Raw genomic sequence first — 22,478 nt, forward strand, 5'->3', positions numbered from 1 at the left:
TGCATTTTTGGCTGCGTTTACACTATCCACCTACTCTAGGCCCAACATGCTAACTGCATCGTTTTCAGTTTTCATTTCTGCTGTTGCCGTGTAAATGGAAAAAATATTTCTGTGTAAATGTGACACTTTACTCAAACAAAAAAGCTAAATCAATGCATTTTCACTTTAACTATTTCATCTCAAGTATATCAAGAAAAGTGTCATTATTGATATCATCATAATAGATGGCACAATAATGACAATTTTAAGCCAAAATCAAAACTAATTTTAGTTTTGTTTGATTGTGATTCGGGAGGGGTTCCTCCCTTTTCAAGCTCACTGACAACTCCGACCTCAGTTCTCACAGGTCATTATTAAGCTGCTTGTATTAAAAAAAAAAAAAAACAACAACTCTGTGTTCATTGTGTGAGATGAAATGACGATAAATGGTGACTGGTGAGTCATAGGGGGAATCATTTTAGTATTTATACAGAGAACTCCTGTTAAATGAAGGTATTTTCTATACAGCCTTTCAGTCAGTAATTTCATGTCCGCCGATGCCAACATCTCCATCCCCTGCGGCGTGAAGCCGGAGGGCACGCGGGATCATGATGTTTGGCCTCACATAACAACTCACGAGGAGCGAAGCTCATCATAATAAGTAGGAAGTGCTATGAATTGCATTTCTGGAACTGTTTGTTTATCTCAGCCCTGCTGACTGCACGACGTAACTGAAAGGCCCGAGATAGAAGCAGCCTTGGGTTACGTGAAGAAAACGCTGGTGAACAATAGCAGAAAAAACTAAATTTCAAAGTGTAAACAAATGTTCTCTGAAGGCCAACGCCGTGTTTTATGTTTTTGTGTGAAACAAGAACTTGTATTTTTCAAGCAACATAAAAAAAAAAAAAAAAGACCATTGATATCGTGCCAATGAGGTGAAATAGAAGGGGGCTTTGTTTGGGCTGAAAAAAAAAAAAAAAGGTTTTTGAGATGGTTGTTACGTCTCCACGCTCAAAAGGATCTGCTGATTATAGTCGGCTTTGTAAGTAGAGCCAGAGCCTGAAGTAGAAAACACATTTCCTACGGGACATGAGAGAAATAATCTTCTTATTCATTCAGTCTTTCCTCTTTTTGGATTCCTGGTATCTCCAGTGAGACATTCCAACAGGAATGTTAAGTTGACTCATTTGGGACCGAGGCATCTGCTTTCAAAGGCTGATCTGGTTCCTTTTTTGTGCCACATCCTTCTTTCTCACCGAGGCTGCATTCAGCATGAAGATATCGACACTTGCTGTCAGCCAAACAGTGCGAAAAGTGGTGACCATGATCCAAATATGAGGAAGTGGACACACAATAGTTTAATATCTGGTCTTCAAGTGCCATTATGTTCGCTATTAACAAAGGTTTTCCTTCGTGAGTATTGAATATTGAGGCATGTTTTCCAGATCCTGCAAAATACCATGGCCGTAGTAAATACACTGAACGAAAAAAACGCCATACTTTTGGTTTTTCCCCCATTTTTCAATGGTCTTTTATTGTGGCCAGCCGGAGGCTGACCTCATGCTATAATAATAATAATACCGGCTGTTTAATCAGCATCTTGATATGTCAAATCTGTGAGTTGGCTGGTTTATCTTGACAAAGGAGAAATGCTCAGTAACACAGATTTAGACATACATTTGTGGACAATATTTGAGCGAAATAGGCCATTTTGTGTAGACAGTAAAAGTCTTACATCTTTGAGTTCAGCTCGTTGAAAATGGAAGCAAAAAACAAAAGTGTTGCATTTCTATTTTTGTTCAGTCTCGTTCTTCTGCACAGGCACGAGTAGATGAACAATAACAACGTTTGCCTCCAGAGTGTCATGACTCCCAGTCCATATTCTCCTGGGACTTGGCAGTTTTAGAGTTGAGATTCATCCGTAAAGCAATTCAACTTTGTTTTTGCACAGACATTTGTTTGGACAGACAACAATCAGCAGCACCCACTTGTGGCCCTACATGAAAACTACATTTTCAGCCTTTGTGCCGTTGCCATGTAAGCAGACATCTTTTCTAAAACATTGTCGTGTGAACGTGAAATGTTTCTCAAACAAAAACATGTTTTCACTTGGAACGTTGTGTAAATGCAGCATTTCTCTTCTTTTTTTTTTTGCCAAATATGTTTCACTTGCGTAATATTACTCCATATTTGTTGCCTGGCTCCATCTGGTACCTCTTATGGTTAATGCAAGTAAAAGGTCACGGAAACCTTTTCCAGTAGATGGTTCTCATGTAAGCAGCCAAGCACAGAGCAAAATCCTCATCTGAATATGTTTGCTTGTGATGGAACTCATGGTGGTATTCTCAGTAAGTTTCCTGCAAAAATCATGCAAAGTGAAATCACAATCTATTTGAGTAGGCATGCAGTCTCATAGACTCCATGCAAGTTCTCCGTAAATGAGTCCCAGAGTGCCACGAAGCCAATCCCAGCTGACATCATGCCAAGGATGCTGTGAGTGTGGAAAGTCTACGTGGTCTGATTTAACAGAAATTCAAGGGTAATGCAGCATTTGGAAGAAGGCACCAGAACTCGCAGTGCTCAGCAGTTTGGCGGATGTAAAGCGACGGATTCCTCAGGGTTTCCATGTCGGCTCTTCTTGAACTTGACCAATGAAAGAAGATGTTTGAGATCTGCAATGCCCAAAAGCAAGGTCTTTTGTTGACTTTCCTTCAGATAAATCTGCCTGGAGTCATTAAAAGAATTGTCCTTTTTATCAAAACTTTAATGTATGTTAAGTGTATGGACTTTTGAAGCTGCAGATAACAGCTATTTAATTATGTATTTTTCACAGTTTGTTTTTTGTTTTAGACACATTTGTTTAATCATTTTTTGTTGTTTACCCATTATATTTTGTTTTGTTTTTTGACATGTTAAGATGTGATGTTTACTTCAAGTGTCCAATCACCGAACCATTCTGTCATATTAATATCACACTTGTGAGATAAGACACAAGGGCCACAATTAAAGTCAGATAAAAATATTTATTTAACCCTCATTTTGAGAAGAATCTAAAGAGCCACATGTGAGCATAACGTGGTGAGAAAACGACAAGCTGGTAGAGAAAGCATGATGGTTCGGCTCCTTGACATGTAGTTGATCACAATTGCAGACCAGAGCGAAAACCAAACAAGCATTTGTGTAATCTCATGGAGAAAAACATCTCATTTTAAATTCTGAGGCCCCATTTATTACATTTTAAAGCGAAAATGGATAAGATCCATTGCGTTTTGGGTGTCCATTTACACAACAGCGGTGCTTCCCATCAGCTCTGTTTCTCTGGTTTCATTACAAAAACAAACAACAGTACCAACTCATGGTCTGGCATTCTAACTCCAGTGTTTTCAGCGTTTCTGCCTTTTGTCTGGGTCTGAAAGGTTTCGTTGAGGAATGGAGGCAAAATATAATGAAGTTGATTAGTTTGTCGAAAGAAGCAAATTAGCTCCTGGGATGAGGGTTTAATGTGAAAACAACACGGCACATTGATTTAAGAAATAGATAATGAAATGAATAGAAACATCAATATTTGTTTTGCCTCCTGGTTTGCCAGCCTCTGTATATTTTTTTGGTTTCTATTAAAACTGCAAGTTGCATCTTAGTACGACGTAGGAATAGTAATTATTACATGGCCTGCTGGCCTTGGGACTGAGCTGACTTCTCATGTCTACAAGCCTCCCGAAACAATTCTGGATGTGTAATGGAAGAGGAAATAGGGCTGCTAACCTTTTCGACAGCGCGACTCTTTTTGTCTGAGAGGAGGAATCCTGCCACAGATTGGCTACCAAGACAAAAAGCGTTTGCAACAAAGAAGCACTGTCAGAAATAAATTGCCATTCCTAAAAATGTGCCTAATTATATTCATCCGTCAAACGCTTTCTCCTTCTGACTGACATGCTTTTTTGTACCTGCAACATTTTAAACATTTATCAACAGAAACACGTCCCATGTATGAGCCACAGGCTTCAATCTGTCTTTGTCATGAAAAGAAAAAAAAAAAACTATGTGGTGTTTATCGAACATATGGAAGCTCGTTCAGCTCCTGTTTAATAATGTGAGCAGTGAAAGGACGGCTGATGTGTAAAGACCTCCCCCTAGTGGGAGAATTATCACATTTCACTGTTAGTTGAAGCACTTCAACATATTAAGAATATGAGAATAAATAAAAATGTTCAGCCTTTTTTAGATTATGTTTTAGATTGATTGATGTTCCATATCGTCTCACTAACAAGTGTTTCACACTCTTTCAAGCCTGAGGACTGATAACTAAACCAGTCAAAAGTCCTCTTCCATCCAGGATTTGACATCTGAGTGCAGATAAAGGGCTCAAGTTATCAGATGACAGGAAGATATACAGCTGTGTGTCATCGGCATTAATGCAAAAGTTGATGTCATGTTTCCTGACGACATTCCCGAGTTGAAGCATGTGTAAATAAAACTACAAAGGCAATTACCACACAAGATCATGCGATTGTGTGTGAATGTGACTGAACATGAAACAAACGTGTGAACAGTAGTACAAACATCCCACTTGATCATGATGTACACAAACATGAAGACACACGGTTGAATCCAAAGAAGGCGTTCTGAAGATCAGAAGTTCTGACTTGTGGCGTATCTGCAAAACGCAGACATAAGGACCCATGCCACACATTCTCCATCTGAGATGCCCGGAATCCACTGCAAATAACAGAATAACTCCATATTCAACATGTTAAAATCAGCAGCAGGCTTTACTGCGGCTGCAAACTCTGTAATTTCTTAATGTGTGTGTGTTTTTTTTTTTTAAAAGGTGTTGAAAATCAGTTGTGTTGAGACCAATAATCATTTTGATAAAATCTTCCTGTGAGGAGTGAAATTATGTTTGGATCATCACAAGAGCAGTATTTACCTTTATTTGAAACCACGGGGGGGTATGCCACCTGCAGTGGGAGGAGAAAACAGAGGCGACCCATCAGTGAATGATGTGGCACGTTCAGAATGAAGGGGAGCAGATCTTCACTGTCACCGTTCACTGACCTCACAGTCTGCAGGCTGTAGTCGCGATGCTCCACGAGTTCAACAAACTGCTCCACCTCCAAATGCTGCAGGCTGTTGTGACTCAGCTCCAGCAGCTGCAGGCGGGAGGACGTGGAGCTGAGCGCCGACACCAGAGAGGCACAGCTCACCTCGGACAGACAACAGTGGTTAAGACTGTAGAATAGAACAACCACAGCAAAACATTAGTCCAGTCACTTCAAACGGACTAATCGTGTGGTAGATCACGTTTACAACACAGTTTATACTTGGTAAAATAGTTTTCTATTTTTACTAAAACTGTGGCTTATGTTGCATGGATGGAATTATATGTCTACAAACAAGAATTGCTGACATTTTATTATGGTGTTTAACAGTTTTAGCCATTTTACTCTGTTGGCCATTTACCGCCAGGAGCTTTTGTTGCTTGCTTATGTGAAAATGTGATTCATATTTGACTTGACAAGCCAGAGAACCGTTCTTTGCTTTCTTGAGTATCTGTCTCATTGTATGTTGTTGCAACATTGCATGCATTGTGAAAATGTATGTATAGTGTATTTATTGTGCTAATGTGTGAACAAACTAATGTGAAACTCAACGAGGACCTCTAAAATTACGTTTTTTTCTTGCTTTTTCAACTGCAGTGAACCACTGTGATCACTGAAAAAATCTAATTTACAAAGGTAAACCGACCTCAGAGTCTCCAGTCTGCAGTGTGAACTCTCCAGGAAATCACACAACTGCTTCAGTCCTGCGTCTAGCAGCTCATTTCTGCTCAGGTCCAGATGTTTCAGGTGAGAGGGGTTAGACTTCAGAGCTGAGACCAGATAAGCGCAGCTGATCTCTGACAAATCGCACCAACTCAGCCTGGACATGGAGTCACAGAGTCAAAGTCTAACTCAGTGTACTTTTTTCTTTACTATTCCACATACATGAAATAAAAAAAAAAAATCCAGTCCTAAAAGGGTTAAAGAACATTCTACTAAATATGGCAGCTGAGGGTTAAATACGTTAAATGTGTCTGACCCCAAAGCCTCCAGCCTGCAGAGTGGACGCTCCAGAAACCGACAGAGGTGCTTCACTCCTGAATCGGACAGGAAATTGTCTCCCAGCTCCAGGTGTGTCAGGTGTGAGGCGTTGGACGTAAGAGCTGAGACCAGAGACACACAGCTGATCTCTGACAAACAGCAGTCACGCAATCTGAGGACAAAAAAGACACAGAGAAGCAGATAGACTCATGTTCAACAAGGCACCTTTTGGGCTCTGTGGTTACAGAAGAAACATCAGTAGAAATAAAAGCAAAGCAAATAAATAGCTATTCTCGATATCGCGTAGAAACAAAAGTTGATCTCCTCTCTACACATGGGGCATTTTATATATATATATTTATATATATATATATATCATCAGTACATACCAGCATGTACCACTAGATGTGTCTGTATAACAAAGGAAACTTAATACAGTAACCCAGAAAACTTCTATCATTACTATATTTGACTGGCAGTTCAGGAAAAATGTCACCGTAAAGAAAAAATCTACACAGAAGAATATAAAGTGTAGATTATATTTCTAAGCCTCGCTCCCTCAATTGTTGGTGTATTCTTGGTTGAACCAACACCAGCATGCTGGGCCATCGATAATGCTTTTTCAAAAGCATGATATACAATCAGATCGGACATATGTCCAGTTTTCTTTGAAGTATCTTAATTCAAAAGACATGAAAGTACAATTCAAAATATCCCTCTGATATTATTACTTGGGGTATTTAAACTTCATTGGACTTCAATATGTGAGTTTGGCCTCCAACATAAACAGTAAAGAGTCGTGAACTCACCCCAAAGTCTCCAGTCTGCAGTGTGGACTCTTCAAGAGATCACACAACTGCTCCAGCCCTGAGTCCCACAGCTGGTTTCCCCCCAGGTCCAGATGTTCCAATTGTTTCAGGGAGATCAGGGCTGAGAGCAGTGAAGCAACGCTGATCTGTGACAACCTGCAGTTCACCAACCTGGAGAAAGAGTCAATGGTCTGAGTGCAAATAACATTTTTGTTCACACATCTTAAGCCAGTGTTGATGCTGAATTGTCGGCGCTGTGTGGGTCAAGTTCAGTTGAAGTTATATCTGTTAGTGGGAGGATGATGCTCTGGATGTTAACGTTTCTTGGAAGAAATGGACTGATGAACTAATAAAGAGAAGAAGCAGCAACAACACAGCTGAAATAAACCCCTATCATACCGACAGGTCCTAGAAAGGGAAGCCAACCTGTAGTAGCTACCTACAAGCTCATTTTTCCTGGAGAATACCTCTTTGAAAAATGTTAATGCCAACAGGAAGATGGGCATAGAAAAACAGAAGCTTTAGATAAAGCTAATGCTGAAGCGACAAAGTGAACACGACAGAAAAGCAGCAGCCCCATATAACGCTAAAGCTTAACACGCTACCAATCGCTGCCACTGTTGACACAAGCTAATGATAATGTTTTCTAAAGTGCGACATCTTTCATGATTTTGCCCAGAGTACTGAGTTAGTTTGGGATTATTAAAGTGAGCCTTCACCAGTAAACAGGAGTTTAGTGAAGGAGTAACTGAGCTGCTCTGCATCAAAGACAACAGCTTTTAGAATGCTAATGCTAAAGCTAACCACTGGTTCAATTAGTATAACAAAGAGACAGCACATTTGCTGCTCTACAACTTTTTCCCTCTTCGGCCAAAATAGTGAATTTAAACTGCATTAACAGCATGAGTGACCACTTACGTATTTGTTACAATTCATAGGTGAATATTAGATTATTAATGATACTTTTCTTGAAGGTATTTCAATAAGGATCCTTGGTTTGCAGAAGACGTTCACGAGCAGTTTTTTTTTAATTATTATTATTATTTTAAGGGATGAAATGTAAAACTACAAGTTCACTAAAAAACTCCAGTCAGTAAACTGACCTCAGGCTCTCCAGCCTACAGTTTGGACTAATGAGTCCAGTACAGAGAATCTTCACTGCAGAGTCCTGCAGCTCATTTCCACTCAGGTCCAAATCAGTCAGGTGGGAGGGGTTCGACTTCAGAGCGGAGACCACCACCTCACAGTGAGTCTCTGAGAGTCCACAGTCAGTCAGTCTGTCAGCACAGACACAATAGAAAAAATACATCAGCTCAAAGAAATTCATCCAATGAAAATCTGTCAGATTCATCCAATTGGCTGTTTCGTGGTTGTGTTCATTCTTTTATAGATTATGTATGCAGGACCTTTATGAAGATTAATAATGTCCATACCCCGACTCACCGTGCTTTTCTGAAGTTCCTCACAGCTGGGATCAGTCTCCGTCGACCCTCCTCTGATGTGTTGTATTTCTCCAGGTCCAGCTCGTCCAGAACCTGGTCTGACATTTGCAGCATGTAGGCCAGAGCTGAGCAGTGAACCTCAGACAGTTGCTCTGATCTGGTCTCTGACTTCAGGAACTTTTGGATCTCCTGATGTACTAAGAGGTCTTTCATCTCCATCAGACAGTGGAAGATGTTGATGCTTCTGTCAGGAGACACTTGGTCATTGTTCATCTGCTTCAGGTTGTCAACAATTTTCTGACGTGTTTCTGGACTGGTCTCTGTGTGACCCAGCAGACTTCCTAAAAGTCTTTGGTTGGATTTCAGACAGAGGCCATGAAGGAAGCGGACAAACAGGTCCAAGTGACCGTTTTCGCTTTGGAGTGACTTTTCCATGACTCTCCTCAAGAATACATCCAGAGATGAAGATTCTCTGTTGTCGTCATCATCCTCCACATCTTCTTTGTCAATGAAATCAGGGTTGTAGTCATCATCATCGTCCTCATTATACTCATCATCATCGTCATCATCATCATCATCTTGATCGTCTGTGGATGGATTATCCCAGTCTTCTCCCAGGAACGTCTTCAGAACGTCTGTGTTTCTGCTGTTGTAACACTGGATAATGTAGACTGCAGCTAGAAACTCCAGAACACTCAGATGGACAAAGCTGTAAATCGGTTTCTGGAACATCACAGAGTCACTCTTGAAGATCTGAGTACACACTCCAGAGTACACAGAGGCATCCGTCAAATCCAGACCACACTGTTCCAGGTCTTCTTGGTAGAATATAGTGTTTCCTTTCTCCAGATGTTCAAAAGCCAGCCTGCTGAGTTTCAGAAGCACCTCCCAGTCAGCCTCTGTCAGTCCCTGTGGACCAGTCTCAGGTCCCTGATGGTACTTGAACTTCTTCCTCTGTGTCTGAACAAGCACAAAGTAGGAATACATGTCAGTTAGTGTCTGGGGCAGCTCTAATATCTGCTTTTTGGTCAACATGTGCCCCAGAACTGTAGCAGTGATCCAGCACAGGATTGGGATTCGACACATGATGTGGAGGCTCCTGGATTTCTGGACGTGGGAGATGATTCGTCTGCACAGCTCCTCATCACTCAGTTTCCTCCTGAAATACTCTTCCTTCTGGGAGGCAGTGAAGCCTCGCATTTCTGTCAGCCTGTCCACATATGTTGGAGGGATCTGATTGGCTGCTGCAGGTCGGGAAGTGATCCAGACCCGAGCCGAGGGCAGCAGATTCCCCCGGATGAGATTTGTGAGCAGCACGCTGACTGAAGACTTGTGTGAGACATCGACCACCAGCTGTGTGCTGCTGAAGTCCAGAGAAAGTCTGCTTTCATCCAGGCCATCAAAGATGAACAACAGCTTGCAGACGGCCAGCTCCTCTGCAGTCAACTTCTGTAACGCTGGATGGAAAACTTGGAGCAGCATGAGAAGACTATACGGCTGGTCCCTGATCAGGTTCAGCTCCCTGAATGAGAACACAACCAGCACACTGACGTCCTGGTTCTCCAGGCCCTCGGCCCAGTCCAGAGTGAACTTGTGCACCGAGAAAGTTTTTCCACTGCCAGCCACGCCGCTTGTCAGAACCACTCGGATGTGCCTGTGCTGCACAGATGAGGCTTTGAAGATGTCCTGACACCTGATGGTAGTGTCACGGAGGCTCTCCTTCCTGGAAGCTGTCTCCAGCTGCATCAGCTCAGGTTCCCTCGGGAGCTCCTCACTGTGTCCCTCTGTGATGTAAAGCTCAGTGTAGATCTGACTGAGGAGGGTTTCTCCTCCTGGTTCATCACTTCCTTCAGTCACACATTCACACCTCCTCCCAAGACTCTTCTTATGTTCATCTAAACCCTGTTGCAGACCAAAACCTGTTCAAAGACAACAGCAACAATCAGACTACACACAAACGACAAGCATTCATGTCTCTACAACACAACAAACACAAGTGCAGAAAAGTCTCTGAACACAACTGTTTCAGGTCATCTGGACTGAGCTGGGGAGTCAAAAGAATGGCCTGAAATGATGAAGCCACTTGGATAAAGAGTGAAAAGTCTTAAAAGACATATGAGCAAGTCCAGTCTGACCATCATGTACTTTTGGTTTATTCTTAATGCAGCTCTTCAATTCTACACTGTTACAGCTTGTTGGAGAGTCTCAATCATTGTGCCTGTACCAAAGAACAATCACTCACCTCCCTTATCATGAATAAACCTGGGAAAAGTGTGATGGATGAGGTTTTTTTTAATTGAGGAGAAACTAGATCCTCTCCAATTTACCGACAGGACAACCAATAGTGACGAGGATGCAGTTCCTTCCTCAAACTGATCTGCTTCTGGAAGCAAAAAGTGTTTAGTTTCTGTTGCTGATCCTCCACTTTTAACTATACTGAGAAGCAGTGAAAGATATTCGACTGAGAACGTCAAACGTTGACTCAGACCTACTTTATTGTGTGACAGACGCTTTTGATAGATCACTTCGAGTGAGGGAGAACCACATTTTGTCAGATCTTCATGATGTTACACTTCTTTCTTGTCCAGGAGTCAAATTCATAATCTTAAAACAACAGAGTTATAATGTCCCTAACTCTGTCTGTTAAATGGAGACAACTTCATCAACCCAGACAAAAACAATAAGAATGTGGATTGATTCAGCCTTTTGTTCTTTCTTCTGTCATCATGGCCGACCAGGTTGTTGAGGTCATGTATAGAATATTGATCTGCTTAGAAAAATATTTTCTGATGATTAGTTTCTACCTATTAGTTTTTAATTATGTTGACTGAAATTGATCGAAATACCCTAATGCTGCAGCCACTTAAAACACAAACTCTTTGTTCCCACTAACTCTAAAATCTCAAACCTCCTTGAAATAAGACAGTAATGTGAAATATTATTTTTGTTGCTTGATTGAATCACTCCTGACCTTTTCCGTCATTCGTTGTTCTCTCATTCCTATAAACAAAAAGTGCCACACAATACTGAGTGATCTGTAGACACAGTGATGCCTCCATGACATGACAAAATCCAAAGTGGATTTCTTCTCCATTTATTTAAAAGCACTCTGAATTATTGCACTGTTCCTTGATGTGGTACTTGTATTGATGTATTGTGGGTGTTTTTTTTTGCTTTTTATAGACAGCCATGTACTACCACAGATGGATCTATCTGGCAAAACAGCAATAACTGGATAAGGTAAATGACTTTTACTCTGTATGCAGATGGATTTTTCTGCACAGTGAGGACACCAGGAGACTCCCAATGAAACCTTCTGTTCCCTGTATGAGCTGCTGCACGGTCTGCAAAGCCGGTGTCCACATCTCAGAGGAGCCGGGTCCCTTAGGACATCCTGACACAACTCACAGCAGGACAGTCGCTCATCCTCACAAACATCTCTCTTCCTCCTCCTCCTCCTCACTCTGTTGACACAAAGAAGCAGTAAAGACCGTTAATACCAAGTCATGCCACGCTGTAGGCCACTATTGTTGTTATTGTCAATCTACTATTTACCAAGGACGCGGTGTGCAGTATGCGCAATGTTTCTGCTGTCTACGAAGAAACGAGACCCGGGTGTTTCTATTAAGTGTAATTTTCTCCAGTCAACACGGGTCAGTTCCATTTTGGTAGCCGTTTTCAAACCCAAAACACAACAGCAGCTTTACATTAACACATGAAATCGATGCCGTGTAAATGAGCCCTTCTTCTCTCACAGAAACGGGCTGGTTTTCACCCTGATGGTGAGGCTTTCCTTGCATTGGTATACACACTGCTCCTTCATCTCCTTAAGGCATTTGCAAGAAACTGCTAATGATCATTGAAGACATGTTGTTGAAGAAATCAACCTGCAGAGGGCTTGTTATGTTGCTGGGAAGATTCTGCCAACAGATACCAATTTCATGAGTATCTCGCAAGAATATGCTAATGCTACCCAGTAAGATACACAGACACGAATTGAGGAGAAAACAAAAACCTCTTACGTTGTTTGCCTGGGCTCAGAGCTGAAGTTTGGAGGGATGTCGTTGGACCATTTGGTCTTTATAGAGATATTACTGAGCAATGAAGATCCCGATGCAAACAGACCACTGCAAACAATCACAAATAGAAACCTATTTTGTTTCATCTTTATCACACCATTTACAGGATAGTCACAATGCCTGACTTTTTAAGAAAACATACTAAATGGATGCTAATATGACAGACAGTAAGACAGTTCCATGAGAAGTAAATGGGGAACGTCTGATGTTACTGTCATGCTGCCAGTGGATGGTGAAAACCCTTCTGCATTAAGGAGTCCAAACCTACAGCAGCGGCGCTAAGATTATGATCCATGGTGAACTGAACCAGCTTGACTGCTACATTTCAAATAGAAATGTTAACATTTATCAAATCAGAGCATTGTAGTGAAAACTAGAACCTCTTACTTTGTTTGCCTGGGCTCAGGACTGAAATCTGGAGGGATGTCGTTGGACCATTTGGTCTTAATGGACAACCTGCTGGACAATGAAGATCCTGATGATTGTCTGATGCACAGACCGCTGCAAAATGATAAAAAATAAAGGAAACAATTTTGTTTTATCTTTATAGCACCACTTAGAAGATAGTCACAACACGTAACATTAAAAGAAAACATAATAAAAAGATACGATCATTTTGACTCTATGAGCTTTCTAAACCTACAGCAGCAAGAGTAGGAAAATGCTCCAAGGTAATCTAAACCAGCACAAACTTAAAGACTTATCAAAAGACGATGACGGAAAGGTTGGAACCATACATAAACTTGACAATTGACATAATGTTTGTGTTCTATTGTATTTCGATACAGTATGAATACAGTAAAGTTCCACCAGTTTGCAAACTCCTGCTATTGGATGAGTGACTAAAATGATCTCCTTCATAGCGCAAACACGCAAGCCCTGACAGACTGTTTACACTTGTCCATATGCATTTCGAGCTAACCACTTGACATTAGATTGTCTCAGTCTCTTACCTTGTGATTTTGGGTTCCAGTGATGTGCTCAAGTCCGGTAGACGACCTGAGACCTCTGTTTGGTTCTCCGGTTCTTCCCCATCCATCATCTTCAGTCTGAGAGGAGAAACACAAGAATCTGTGTGATGACCTCAAGTCTTCGCATGCAAAAAAATACAAACTGTTTCTAATGACTCCCATGGTACATCAGTATACACAGGGCAAAGACAGGAAACTATATTCCCACAGCAAATGTCTGCATCTTCGTGATTAAAAGTGTTTGCAACAACAAACATTGAAATAAAAAAGAAACAACAGAATGAAAACATAAGTAAAACATGAATGAAAACATGAACATGTTAAATATCAGAGCTGCAGTTCCATTTCATGGAAGAAACCTTGTTGGATGGATGGATGGATGGATGGACGATGGATGGATGGATGGATGGAGCTTTTGATCTTTTACTCTTTACAGCTGGTAGTGAAACATGACTCAGCTTAACTCAAAAAGTTCATATAGTTCACAACACAAGGGCACAACAACATGTTGAGTCGATCCGGTCAGACCAGAATCTCTTTGTACCTGGCTCCAGAGGAAATCACCGGTTGGCAGGTGGGATGTTAGACAACAACATGTAACATGAGCCTACTGAAGCTTATGAGTCCTGTTTCAAAACATTCAGACCTGCACATCAGTTTTGTCTGTTGAGGAAAATGAAATCTCATGTTTGTGTGTATTGTTTGCTTGTAATACCAGTTGTGGTTGTTATGTTTTTGATTTAATATAACTTTATTTTGAATGTGTAAACAGACAAACAAAACAAACAGAGAAAAAAAATGAAAATAACATACAAATCAGTAAACAAATATAGAAGAGACAACACAATCCGTCTTCAATATGCATCAACCTGTTAAAACTTAACTGTAAGTTTGAACATATTTAGTTCTACCCCTTTGCATCTTTGATGTTAATTTCACTTTTAAGTTGAGCAATGACTTTTTCCTAATTCATGCTTTAATGCATTCATACATCAAAATATCAACAGTTAAAATATTCTAAGACAGTTACAGCTCATCCATCAATCAAGGCCACACCATAAACAAACTAACCCTCAGTGCCTACCAGAATCAACTCTTTATATATTTTTATGAACTGAATTAACTTTAACACAATTTATGTGGGTTAATCTCCACACATAAATTGTTTGACAGCTTTACTCCTCACATGGTAACACGTACACTTTTCACAGTAGTGTGGACTTTATTGGTCTTTAATTGTAACTTTTCCCTTAAATCCTAACTTTTTTCTCGTTCACGGAACATTTTCTGAATGTTCCCCGGCAAAAAGTAATTCTTGGCTTTAAACATTATTTAAATAGGTGTAAGCTCCAGGAGATCCATGATATTTAACATTTTAAATTGTTCACGAAAGCTGATATCCTTAACAATTCTGATTGGTCTTTTTTTTTTGCAGAATAAAAAATCTTTGTAATGAGCTTGCATAAGTATTTCCCCATACCACCACGCAATAAATGAACAAGGTAAAAACCAGTGAATTGTAAAGAAACTTCTTTAAAAAGTCGAGGAAAATGAATTTTAGCTGAAGTTACATCAGTTCGTAGAGGAAGATGCTCTATAATCTGGATGTTAGCACTGAAAGAAACAACTTTATGAACTAATGGCAGCGGTAAGAAGCAGCTACAAAATAACTGAGGTAAACTATAAACATGCAGACAGCTCTCAGAAAAGAAACAAAATATTATGCTTTCCTTCAAGTTCCTGTCAGGAGGATTTCTTAGTTCAGGATTAGACTGTAAATCCTTCCCCAGTGAACCTAAGATTGTTTGATAGTACAATCTACAATCTATCAATAGACAGAAAAAGCAACGAAACACTAACAAATCTACTCTTTATTGGATACAACGCCTTCAGATAATGCCACACCTGAACAAAGTCCCAGGGGTAAAGGGCATCTGATAACAACCTGTTAATGACTAAGGTATTAAGTTAGAGTAAAATTCAACACAGAAATACAGTAAAAATCTGAAACACTCACTGCGTGTGCGTCTTCCTTGTGTCAACACTTCAAATGAAACAAGAAACTGCTTCTATCTGTGAGCTCCTCCCCACTACTTGTACAGATAAACAGATACTAAGCACATGACCACAGGTGAGATTTGGTATGCAGACTGGCTTGATTTGAAACATTCTGGGGATTGTACTGTATGTTCATAAGTGTGTGTGTGTGTGTGTGTGTGTGTGTGTGTGTGTGTGTGTGTGTGTGTGTGTGTGTGTGTGTGTGTGTGTGTGTGTGTGTGTTTAATTCCTTTGTTTTACTGCAGCCGCCTTCCAAATCTGTGGCCAAACTCATGATTCCTTGTGCACTTGTAAATTCATATGCAGTATTGTACTGTATCAAATAGTATTGTACTGTATCAACAGTATCGAAAAGTATTGAACGGTATGAAACAATGTCCTATCATATTTATCCAACTGCGCCAGAAATGTTTGGAATTGTAGTCGTTTATAGATGATCACATTGTAATATCACTGATGTTTGACTCTACTGCATTAAAGTAAACTATTTAAACCTTCCATCGTTTCATGAATGAACGTCTTCATTCGCCTGCATTCACATACACGTGGCACTGCAGCGCCCCCTCGCGGCCTATACGCACACTGCAGCCACTGCAGTGGGACGCATGCCATTATCGTGTGGGATTATGTAGCAAAACTCACTTAAATGTGTATTTTTCGTTTGTATTTATATATGTTAATAATTTACCGCTACGTTACTGTGTTCCGGGGTATTATGCGACAGATGGATGGATATTTCTTCTCACACTCTGCTGTGTGGAGGTCGTGTTGTCAGGAGGGACGAGGAGGAGACGAAGTGTAACTGAACGCCCCACTTCGGGTCCCCGTCCAGTGTTGCCAGATTGGGCGGTTTTCCGCCGAATTGGATTATTTTTGTTTAGGTCGGGCGGGGAAAAAATACATTGGACTGGTACATGGTAAATGCAACTTTGTGGTTCCGGTTGGTTTGTATTGGAATGGGCGGGTTCTAAGATGTGATTGGGCTGGAAACTGTCACTCTGATCTGGCAACACTCTCCCTGTCACATGCTTCTCGGGTTCGGGTCAGCTGACTTCGGCCATCAGCTTCTCCTTTTTGATGCTCTTCCTCCTCCATCGGCTCACGGCGCCTTTGAAACCGCTGTCGCCTCGTTACAGGAGCCTCACCGGCGTCATATTCCCAGTCTGCGCCCGGAGTATCTCTGATCTCGCAGCTCGGACCTCCGGATAGATGCTGCTTGAGTGGATGATGAACGGACACGCTATTCTCTACACGGGGGTCACTCTGGCCTTCTGGACCACCATACTGATCGTCGGTAAGGTTAACTCCTCCACGAAATCAACTTATGTAAATCTAATTACACCGTTTATATTTAGTATTTCATCACAATCGGTGTCTTTTTCTTAATCGTAGTCGTACTGACAGCTGTAATGGAGAACCCGGTGTTTCGGAATAACCGGTTTCCCTGTAGACTGGTGACTGACTTCCTCGAGCGTCCGCGAATAACCGCAGGTGTTAAAATTAAACTCACAAACGGTACGACACATTGAAACATTAGTGTCAATGCGGCTGAGTGGCATTCGCTAGGATTGATACAGTTTTTGAGCATCTACATTTTCTTGCAGTCATGACGCTAAAGGAAGTCGGTCACAAGTTAACTGGGAAACCAGTCAATCCGAAACACCGGCTAAAGCTCGGCTAAACGGCAGTGGGGGGTATTTTTACTATCTTTCTGAACATTTTAGATAACAACGTTTATAATATTTAAACATGATAGTTATACATTAAAGCATCCCTGGTGGTCAAATGTCATAATTCAGAAGTCACTGTGGTTTTAGAGTCACATTAGCATTATGCTATGGTTGTAGCCAACGATAAGCTAATATAGCAAAATGCGACAAATATATAAATGTTTGTACACTAAACTGACAGTTCGAATTCATATTGATGAGCCTTCATATTTCTTTAATGGTGTTTCTGTCTAAACGTATTCGTGTTTTACTAAGTAGTCTGTCATTTGGGTGAGTGTAAGGTTAGCTGGATGCTAAGTTCATATTAGCAGGTTGTTAAAAGAGGAACTTTTCACGTGAACATGAGTTCTCACACTGATGCTACAGATTTTTTCCACATATGACTGTGTTTCACACACAGCTATTAATACAAGAATATCTACCACTAACGCACAGTGCAGTCATACGCAATGTTTCCATTTGACACTTTGGAAGCCCATCACGCCATATTATCTGTGAAATAGATGATTGTACTTAAAATTATATAGAGAGTATAATAACCGTTCCTCCAGGATCGAGCTCCAGCCACTATTGCCTCAGCAATAATCAGATTATGTAATGTATGTACCAAAACAGTAAATGGAATATTCTTCAGATCTTAGTAAGCTGACTTTGTTCTTGTCTTAATGTGGTTGTTGAATTTCAGGCCTGAGTCCATAAGTATGCCCTAATTTCTGTCTTGATTCAGTGCTTTAAGGATTTATTGATTTAATGGTAGCAGTACTGTGAGGTACATGTTTTAACTCCTGTTTGTGCCTGCAGGGATCTGCTACACCATATTCGACCTTGGATTCCGCTTTGATGTGGCATGGTACGTAACATCCATCCCAAATAAAGTACGATTTAATGGGGATTTCTATGACAATGATACTTTCTACTGAATAATTTGAATCTCGCAGTTTGAAAAGTACAACAGCAATCCCAAACAGTGACATTTCCCAGATTGCAGGATAAGTTTTTATGGGATCGGACAAACTGCGAGAACCTAAGATAGTTTTAGTGGTGTCTTCATCTGGCTGTGACAGATTGAGAACCAGCACTAATTTCATGATCATAAAGCATCAGTATTACTCCACAGTAGGATAATAAAGTGATATATTTAAATTTTACACAGAAATTCTACAACAGAGTTTGTTTTTGCCAGTCTCTAATACCTGATATATCCTACTGTCTTAGACCCTGCATGTGTGTGGTTTCATTACAAAATTAAACAACAGCGCCAACTCGCATCCTAACTTAGTTTTCAGCGTTTCTGCCGTGTCCATGGAAACTGACATAATTTTTGAGACATTGGCATGTAAACGCAAAACTTTTGTGTAATCATAAAGTATTCGAACATTTCTTCTTCCCTGTTTTTAAAATGAGGAAGTTATGAATGGATTTTAAACGAAACATAGAAGGCCAATGAGGAATTTCCAGAGGAGGAAATGGCACATATTTAGACAGATCCAAGCTTTTCTGAAATGTATACCAGTGAATAAAAAAAAGTCTTTCTTCTTTTCTTGTGGCTGGCAGGTTCCTCACAGAGACTTCTCCCTTCATGTGGGCCAATCTGGGCATCGGTCTCGCCATCTCTCTGTCTGTGGTGGGAGCCGCCTGGTCAGTACGCTCTGGAAATGATCTGGTCCTCTCTCACACTGAATGGATCTTAATTTGTGAATCTATCCGTCTTCCAGGGGGATCTACGTCACCGGCTCCAGCATAATCGGAGGCGGAGTTAAAGCTCCACGAATCAAAACCAAGAATTTAGTCAGGTGATCCATTCACGTTCAGGTTTTGTTGAGTTACCGTCTCGTTTGTAATCTGCAACAGGAGAAAGAAGGTAGAAAGAGTAACAGTCCATGTTTCTTCTTCAGTATTATCTTCTGTGAAGCTGTGGCCATCTACGGGATCATCATGGCTATCGTCATCAGCAACATGGCTGAGGTGAGCAACGACCCAATTGAAACTTAAATTCAAGAAGATTGTTTTCTCAACAAGACTCTTTGCTTCTCCAGAACTTTAGTGGAACAACCCCCGAGACCATCGGGGCACGAAACTACCAGGCCGGTAAGTTCTGGAGTAATATAGTTCTGTACGTTTCAAACGTCATACGTCCTCTCAATAGGTGTCAGTCTATCATGTGAACTGTTTCTTAATGTCCATGAAATGGGTTTTAAAACTGTTAATACAAGTATTAATGTATTTTTTTTTTCAATTTACATACCACACTGATTTTCGAAAATGGTCGCATCTCCATGATAGAAACGGACAAGATAGTGGGGAAACTGCTAAAAAAGATTACTTTGAACAAAAAAGTGAAAACTTCTCAAAAAAAAAAACAATACCAGGAAAAAACTAAAATCAAGTCACAAATGTCAAAACAAATCTAAATTGCAGTTATGACATTTCTTGAATGCAACCTCAGTTTTTAGGATACCAAACTAAACCAAGACAAGGCAAACACTCTCCTCTGAGGAAGAGGTTTCTTTGCTAACGAGCACTGCAACATGGAGTTACGTGATGTACTTGAACGCATCACCCAAGCTCTTTTGCCCAGAATAATCCACAAATTAGCATCATTGTTGAAGCCGCTGGGTTCAAAGCATGTTAAAAAAAAGTAGCAGCTGATAGTCCGGACACTACTGAATGTTCCGGTATGCTGAGGGGTAAAATTTAAAAGTGCTGGTACTGCGTACTGGTGCACACCAGCCCACTTAAGCACTGATCTGAAATCCTGATATAATGCACAGCAAACATGCATTGGATATTGGCTCAAATAATAAATTAAATAGCATATTTTTGTATAAATGTATTAATTGTATTACAAAATGTGGATTGTTGCGGTTTCCCCGGGGCCCCTGTTAACTGGTGACTTCTGCCACCAGCCGTTAGCAGCAGTTGATGCTAAAATAAGATAAACAAACGGTAAGATACTTTAAACTTGAATAGAAATGCTGTTAAATGGCATTTGCCAGAACAGCTATGGATTTTGATCCGGTCGTTAACATCTGCTGTGAAAAGGGGATGCTTGAGGAAGCCAGTTAATCCAAAACACTGTGGCTCGGAGACCTCCATGCACATTGTCGAGTAGGAATTAGTGAGGACTGCTCTGGAATGCTTCAGCACTACTTAGCAAGACTTATTTTCCTCCCGCCAGGTTACTCCATGTTCGGGGCCGGCCTCACCGTGGGCTTCTCCAACCTGTTCTGTGGGATCTGCGTGGGGATCGTGGGCAGCGGGGCGGCTCTGGCCGACGCCCAGAACGCCAGCCTCTTCGTCAAGATCCTCATCGTGGAGATCTTCGGCAGCGCCATCGGCCTGTTCGGGGTCATCGTAGCCATCCTGCAGGTGAACCAAACGGCTACATGTGTTTGTTTTTTTTGTTTGTTTTGTTTTTGTTTTTTTCTCTGCCACATTGTCGTCGTTTCCTCAGAGGTGCAGACAATACAGCTTTTCTTCTCTCCCCGCAGACGTCTAAAGTAAAGATGGGCGACTAGAAGACGCAGCCTCACAGTCGGAGCAGAGGAGAAAGACACTGCTGGAAATATATGATGGATTATTGTGTAAATACATGGTAAATTATTTAAACGTCTCTATTGGCCTGGTGTCGTTTTTAGCCACGCAGGAGTGGCGTGTGGAGAGAAATACAAATTCAGAATGAGGAAACCGGGGTGGGAGGGGAAATATTTTTTCCCTTTTCGGTCTACTCTTGTTGGACGATGGTTAAAAATGACACCAGAGTATTTGAAACTATTTGTGTGTGTGTGTGTGAGTGTGAGTGTGAGTGTGTGTGCGTGCGTGTGTGTGTGTCCTGAACATGTGATTCTTTTCTTTCATCGTGAAGCATGAGGTTGTTTATAATTGTGGCCTGGTCTGTCTGTTCTTTTTTTTATTATTTTTTTTTTTAATCTGTTCTGTTCCTTACAAACGCCATAAAACGGTATCAAAAGAGTTTAGAGTGTTGATCTGAACACTTTGGGAGTGTAAAGCTGATGTCTGATTACGTTTGTTATTCTCACATTCGTTCAATGGTTTGAAGCCTCCTGAACTGAACTGCTAGCGAAATCTGTCCTCCCCTTTCTTTTTTGCGGAATATTAATTTGGGCCCTTTGTGTTGAAGAATACCTCGGTCATATATGTGCAAGAATAAAACGATGTTTCACTGCTAAAAAGTGTTTTCTTCAATTCAGTTAGTTGATCAAACTGAAGGTGAATCGGAGTACAAACTTCTAATCTTGCTTTGAATGTATAACGCGTAAAATATTACCCCCCAAAATATCTACAGATGGGCTAGCTCATCTTGTAATACTACTTTTATGCCGCTAGATGGTGTCTCGTCGGCGACAGTCACTCACAGCTGCCCCCTACTGGCTCAAACCGGCACTACTTAAACTTTCCATTTGCTCCATTTGTCGACATTCATCATTAAGTCTTTGGAGTTGGCAGATTATTTTTCTAAACATCTGCTCCCTCAAGTGGTGGTACAATAGATCAGGTGGAGGGGAAAAGGACACACAGTCTTAATGTTTTATGAACTAATGCATTGTTATTAACGCATCATTCCAGAGACGGACCACGTCGGAACTTTTGACTCTACTCTTTTTCCTTGTGATTCTTTTGTTTTTTAAAGCGTGTGAACATCAGGTCTTGTGAACCTGGTTGGATAAGACATTTTATTTTCTTTTTTTGCTGCACCAGGTTCTGCATCACCAAACCCAGGCTTTCAGTGACTGTAGATGGTACCGTGTGTGTGCGTGCGTGTGTGTAACAGTAATGTGATGGTGGTCTGAGAATTGCTCATTGTTTTTGACCCTGTGTATAAAAAACAAACAAAAAAATCCTTCTGCCTTCATAAATGTTCTCGAGAAAATAAAATGATTCCATCCAACTCTGGATTGTTTATTTTATGTTCACACTCTCTCGTGACTGCTTTGAGTGTTACTCTTTATCCACTAGATGGCGCTGGGAACCACAACCTGCGTCCTCCAGGCCTCATGAGATCTGCTCTCAACCACTAAAACTGAGCTGAACAGACAATTATTAGACAAATAATCTGCTTCAAATAATAAGCATCAGTGTGTTTATTTGTTTAGTTTTCCTACGTAAGATTAACAAAAATGAAGCAAAGTGTGTTAAACATGCAGCCCTGATGAGTTCTTGTCAGGATGGTCACTTCAGAGGCTGCAGAAAACCTACTTTGATTTGAAGGGGACCAAAAGAGAGAAATTACCTGAAGTCTGAGTGTTTTCGTAATTTTAATGCAAATCCTGCGTAATACCTGCCTTTAATGTATTCACCCTGATAACACC

The 22,478-nt window shown here is 40.8% G+C and overlaps 2 protein-coding genes across 2 annotated transcripts; one reads left to right on the forward strand and one right to left on the reverse strand.

Annotated features, from left to right (window-relative positions):
• Positions 1-3,738: 3,738 nt before the first annotated feature.
• Positions 3,739-13,432, reverse strand: LOC308135126 (NACHT, LRR and PYD domains-containing protein 3-like). Its single transcript, XM_080503000.1, has 12 exons — positions 13,343-13,432; positions 12,777-12,890; positions 12,333-12,437; positions 11,566-11,774; positions 8,312-10,229; positions 7,972-8,145; positions 6,869-7,039; positions 6,058-6,231; positions 5,725-5,898; positions 5,035-5,208; positions 4,907-4,937; positions 3,739-4,695 (listed from the first exon to the last, which is right to left on the reverse strand). Exons 1-12 carry the CDS (start codon positions 13,429-13,431, stop codon positions 4,609-4,611), a joined length of 3,420 nt encoding a protein of 1,139 aa, XP_080359126.1. The 5' UTR covers position 13,432; the 3' UTR covers positions 3,739-4,608.
• Positions 13,433-16,465: 3,033 nt separating this feature from the next.
• Positions 16,466-22,046, forward strand: atp6v0b (ATPase H+ transporting V0 subunit b). Its single transcript, XM_080503817.1, has 8 exons — positions 16,466-16,712; positions 17,950-17,998; positions 18,703-18,786; positions 18,864-18,941; positions 19,044-19,113; positions 19,185-19,236; positions 20,327-20,517; positions 20,640-22,046. Exons 1-8 carry the CDS (start codon positions 16,628-16,630, stop codon positions 20,664-20,666), a joined length of 636 nt encoding a protein of 211 aa, XP_080359943.1. The 5' UTR covers positions 16,466-16,627; the 3' UTR covers positions 20,667-22,046.
• The last annotated feature ends 432 nt before the right edge of the window (positions 22,047-22,478 follow it).

This window comes from Blennius ocellaris (assembly GCF_963422515.1).
Source record: "Blennius ocellaris genome assembly, chromosome: 10".
NCBI lineage: Eukaryota > Metazoa > Chordata > Actinopteri > Blenniiformes > Blenniidae > Blennius > Blennius ocellaris.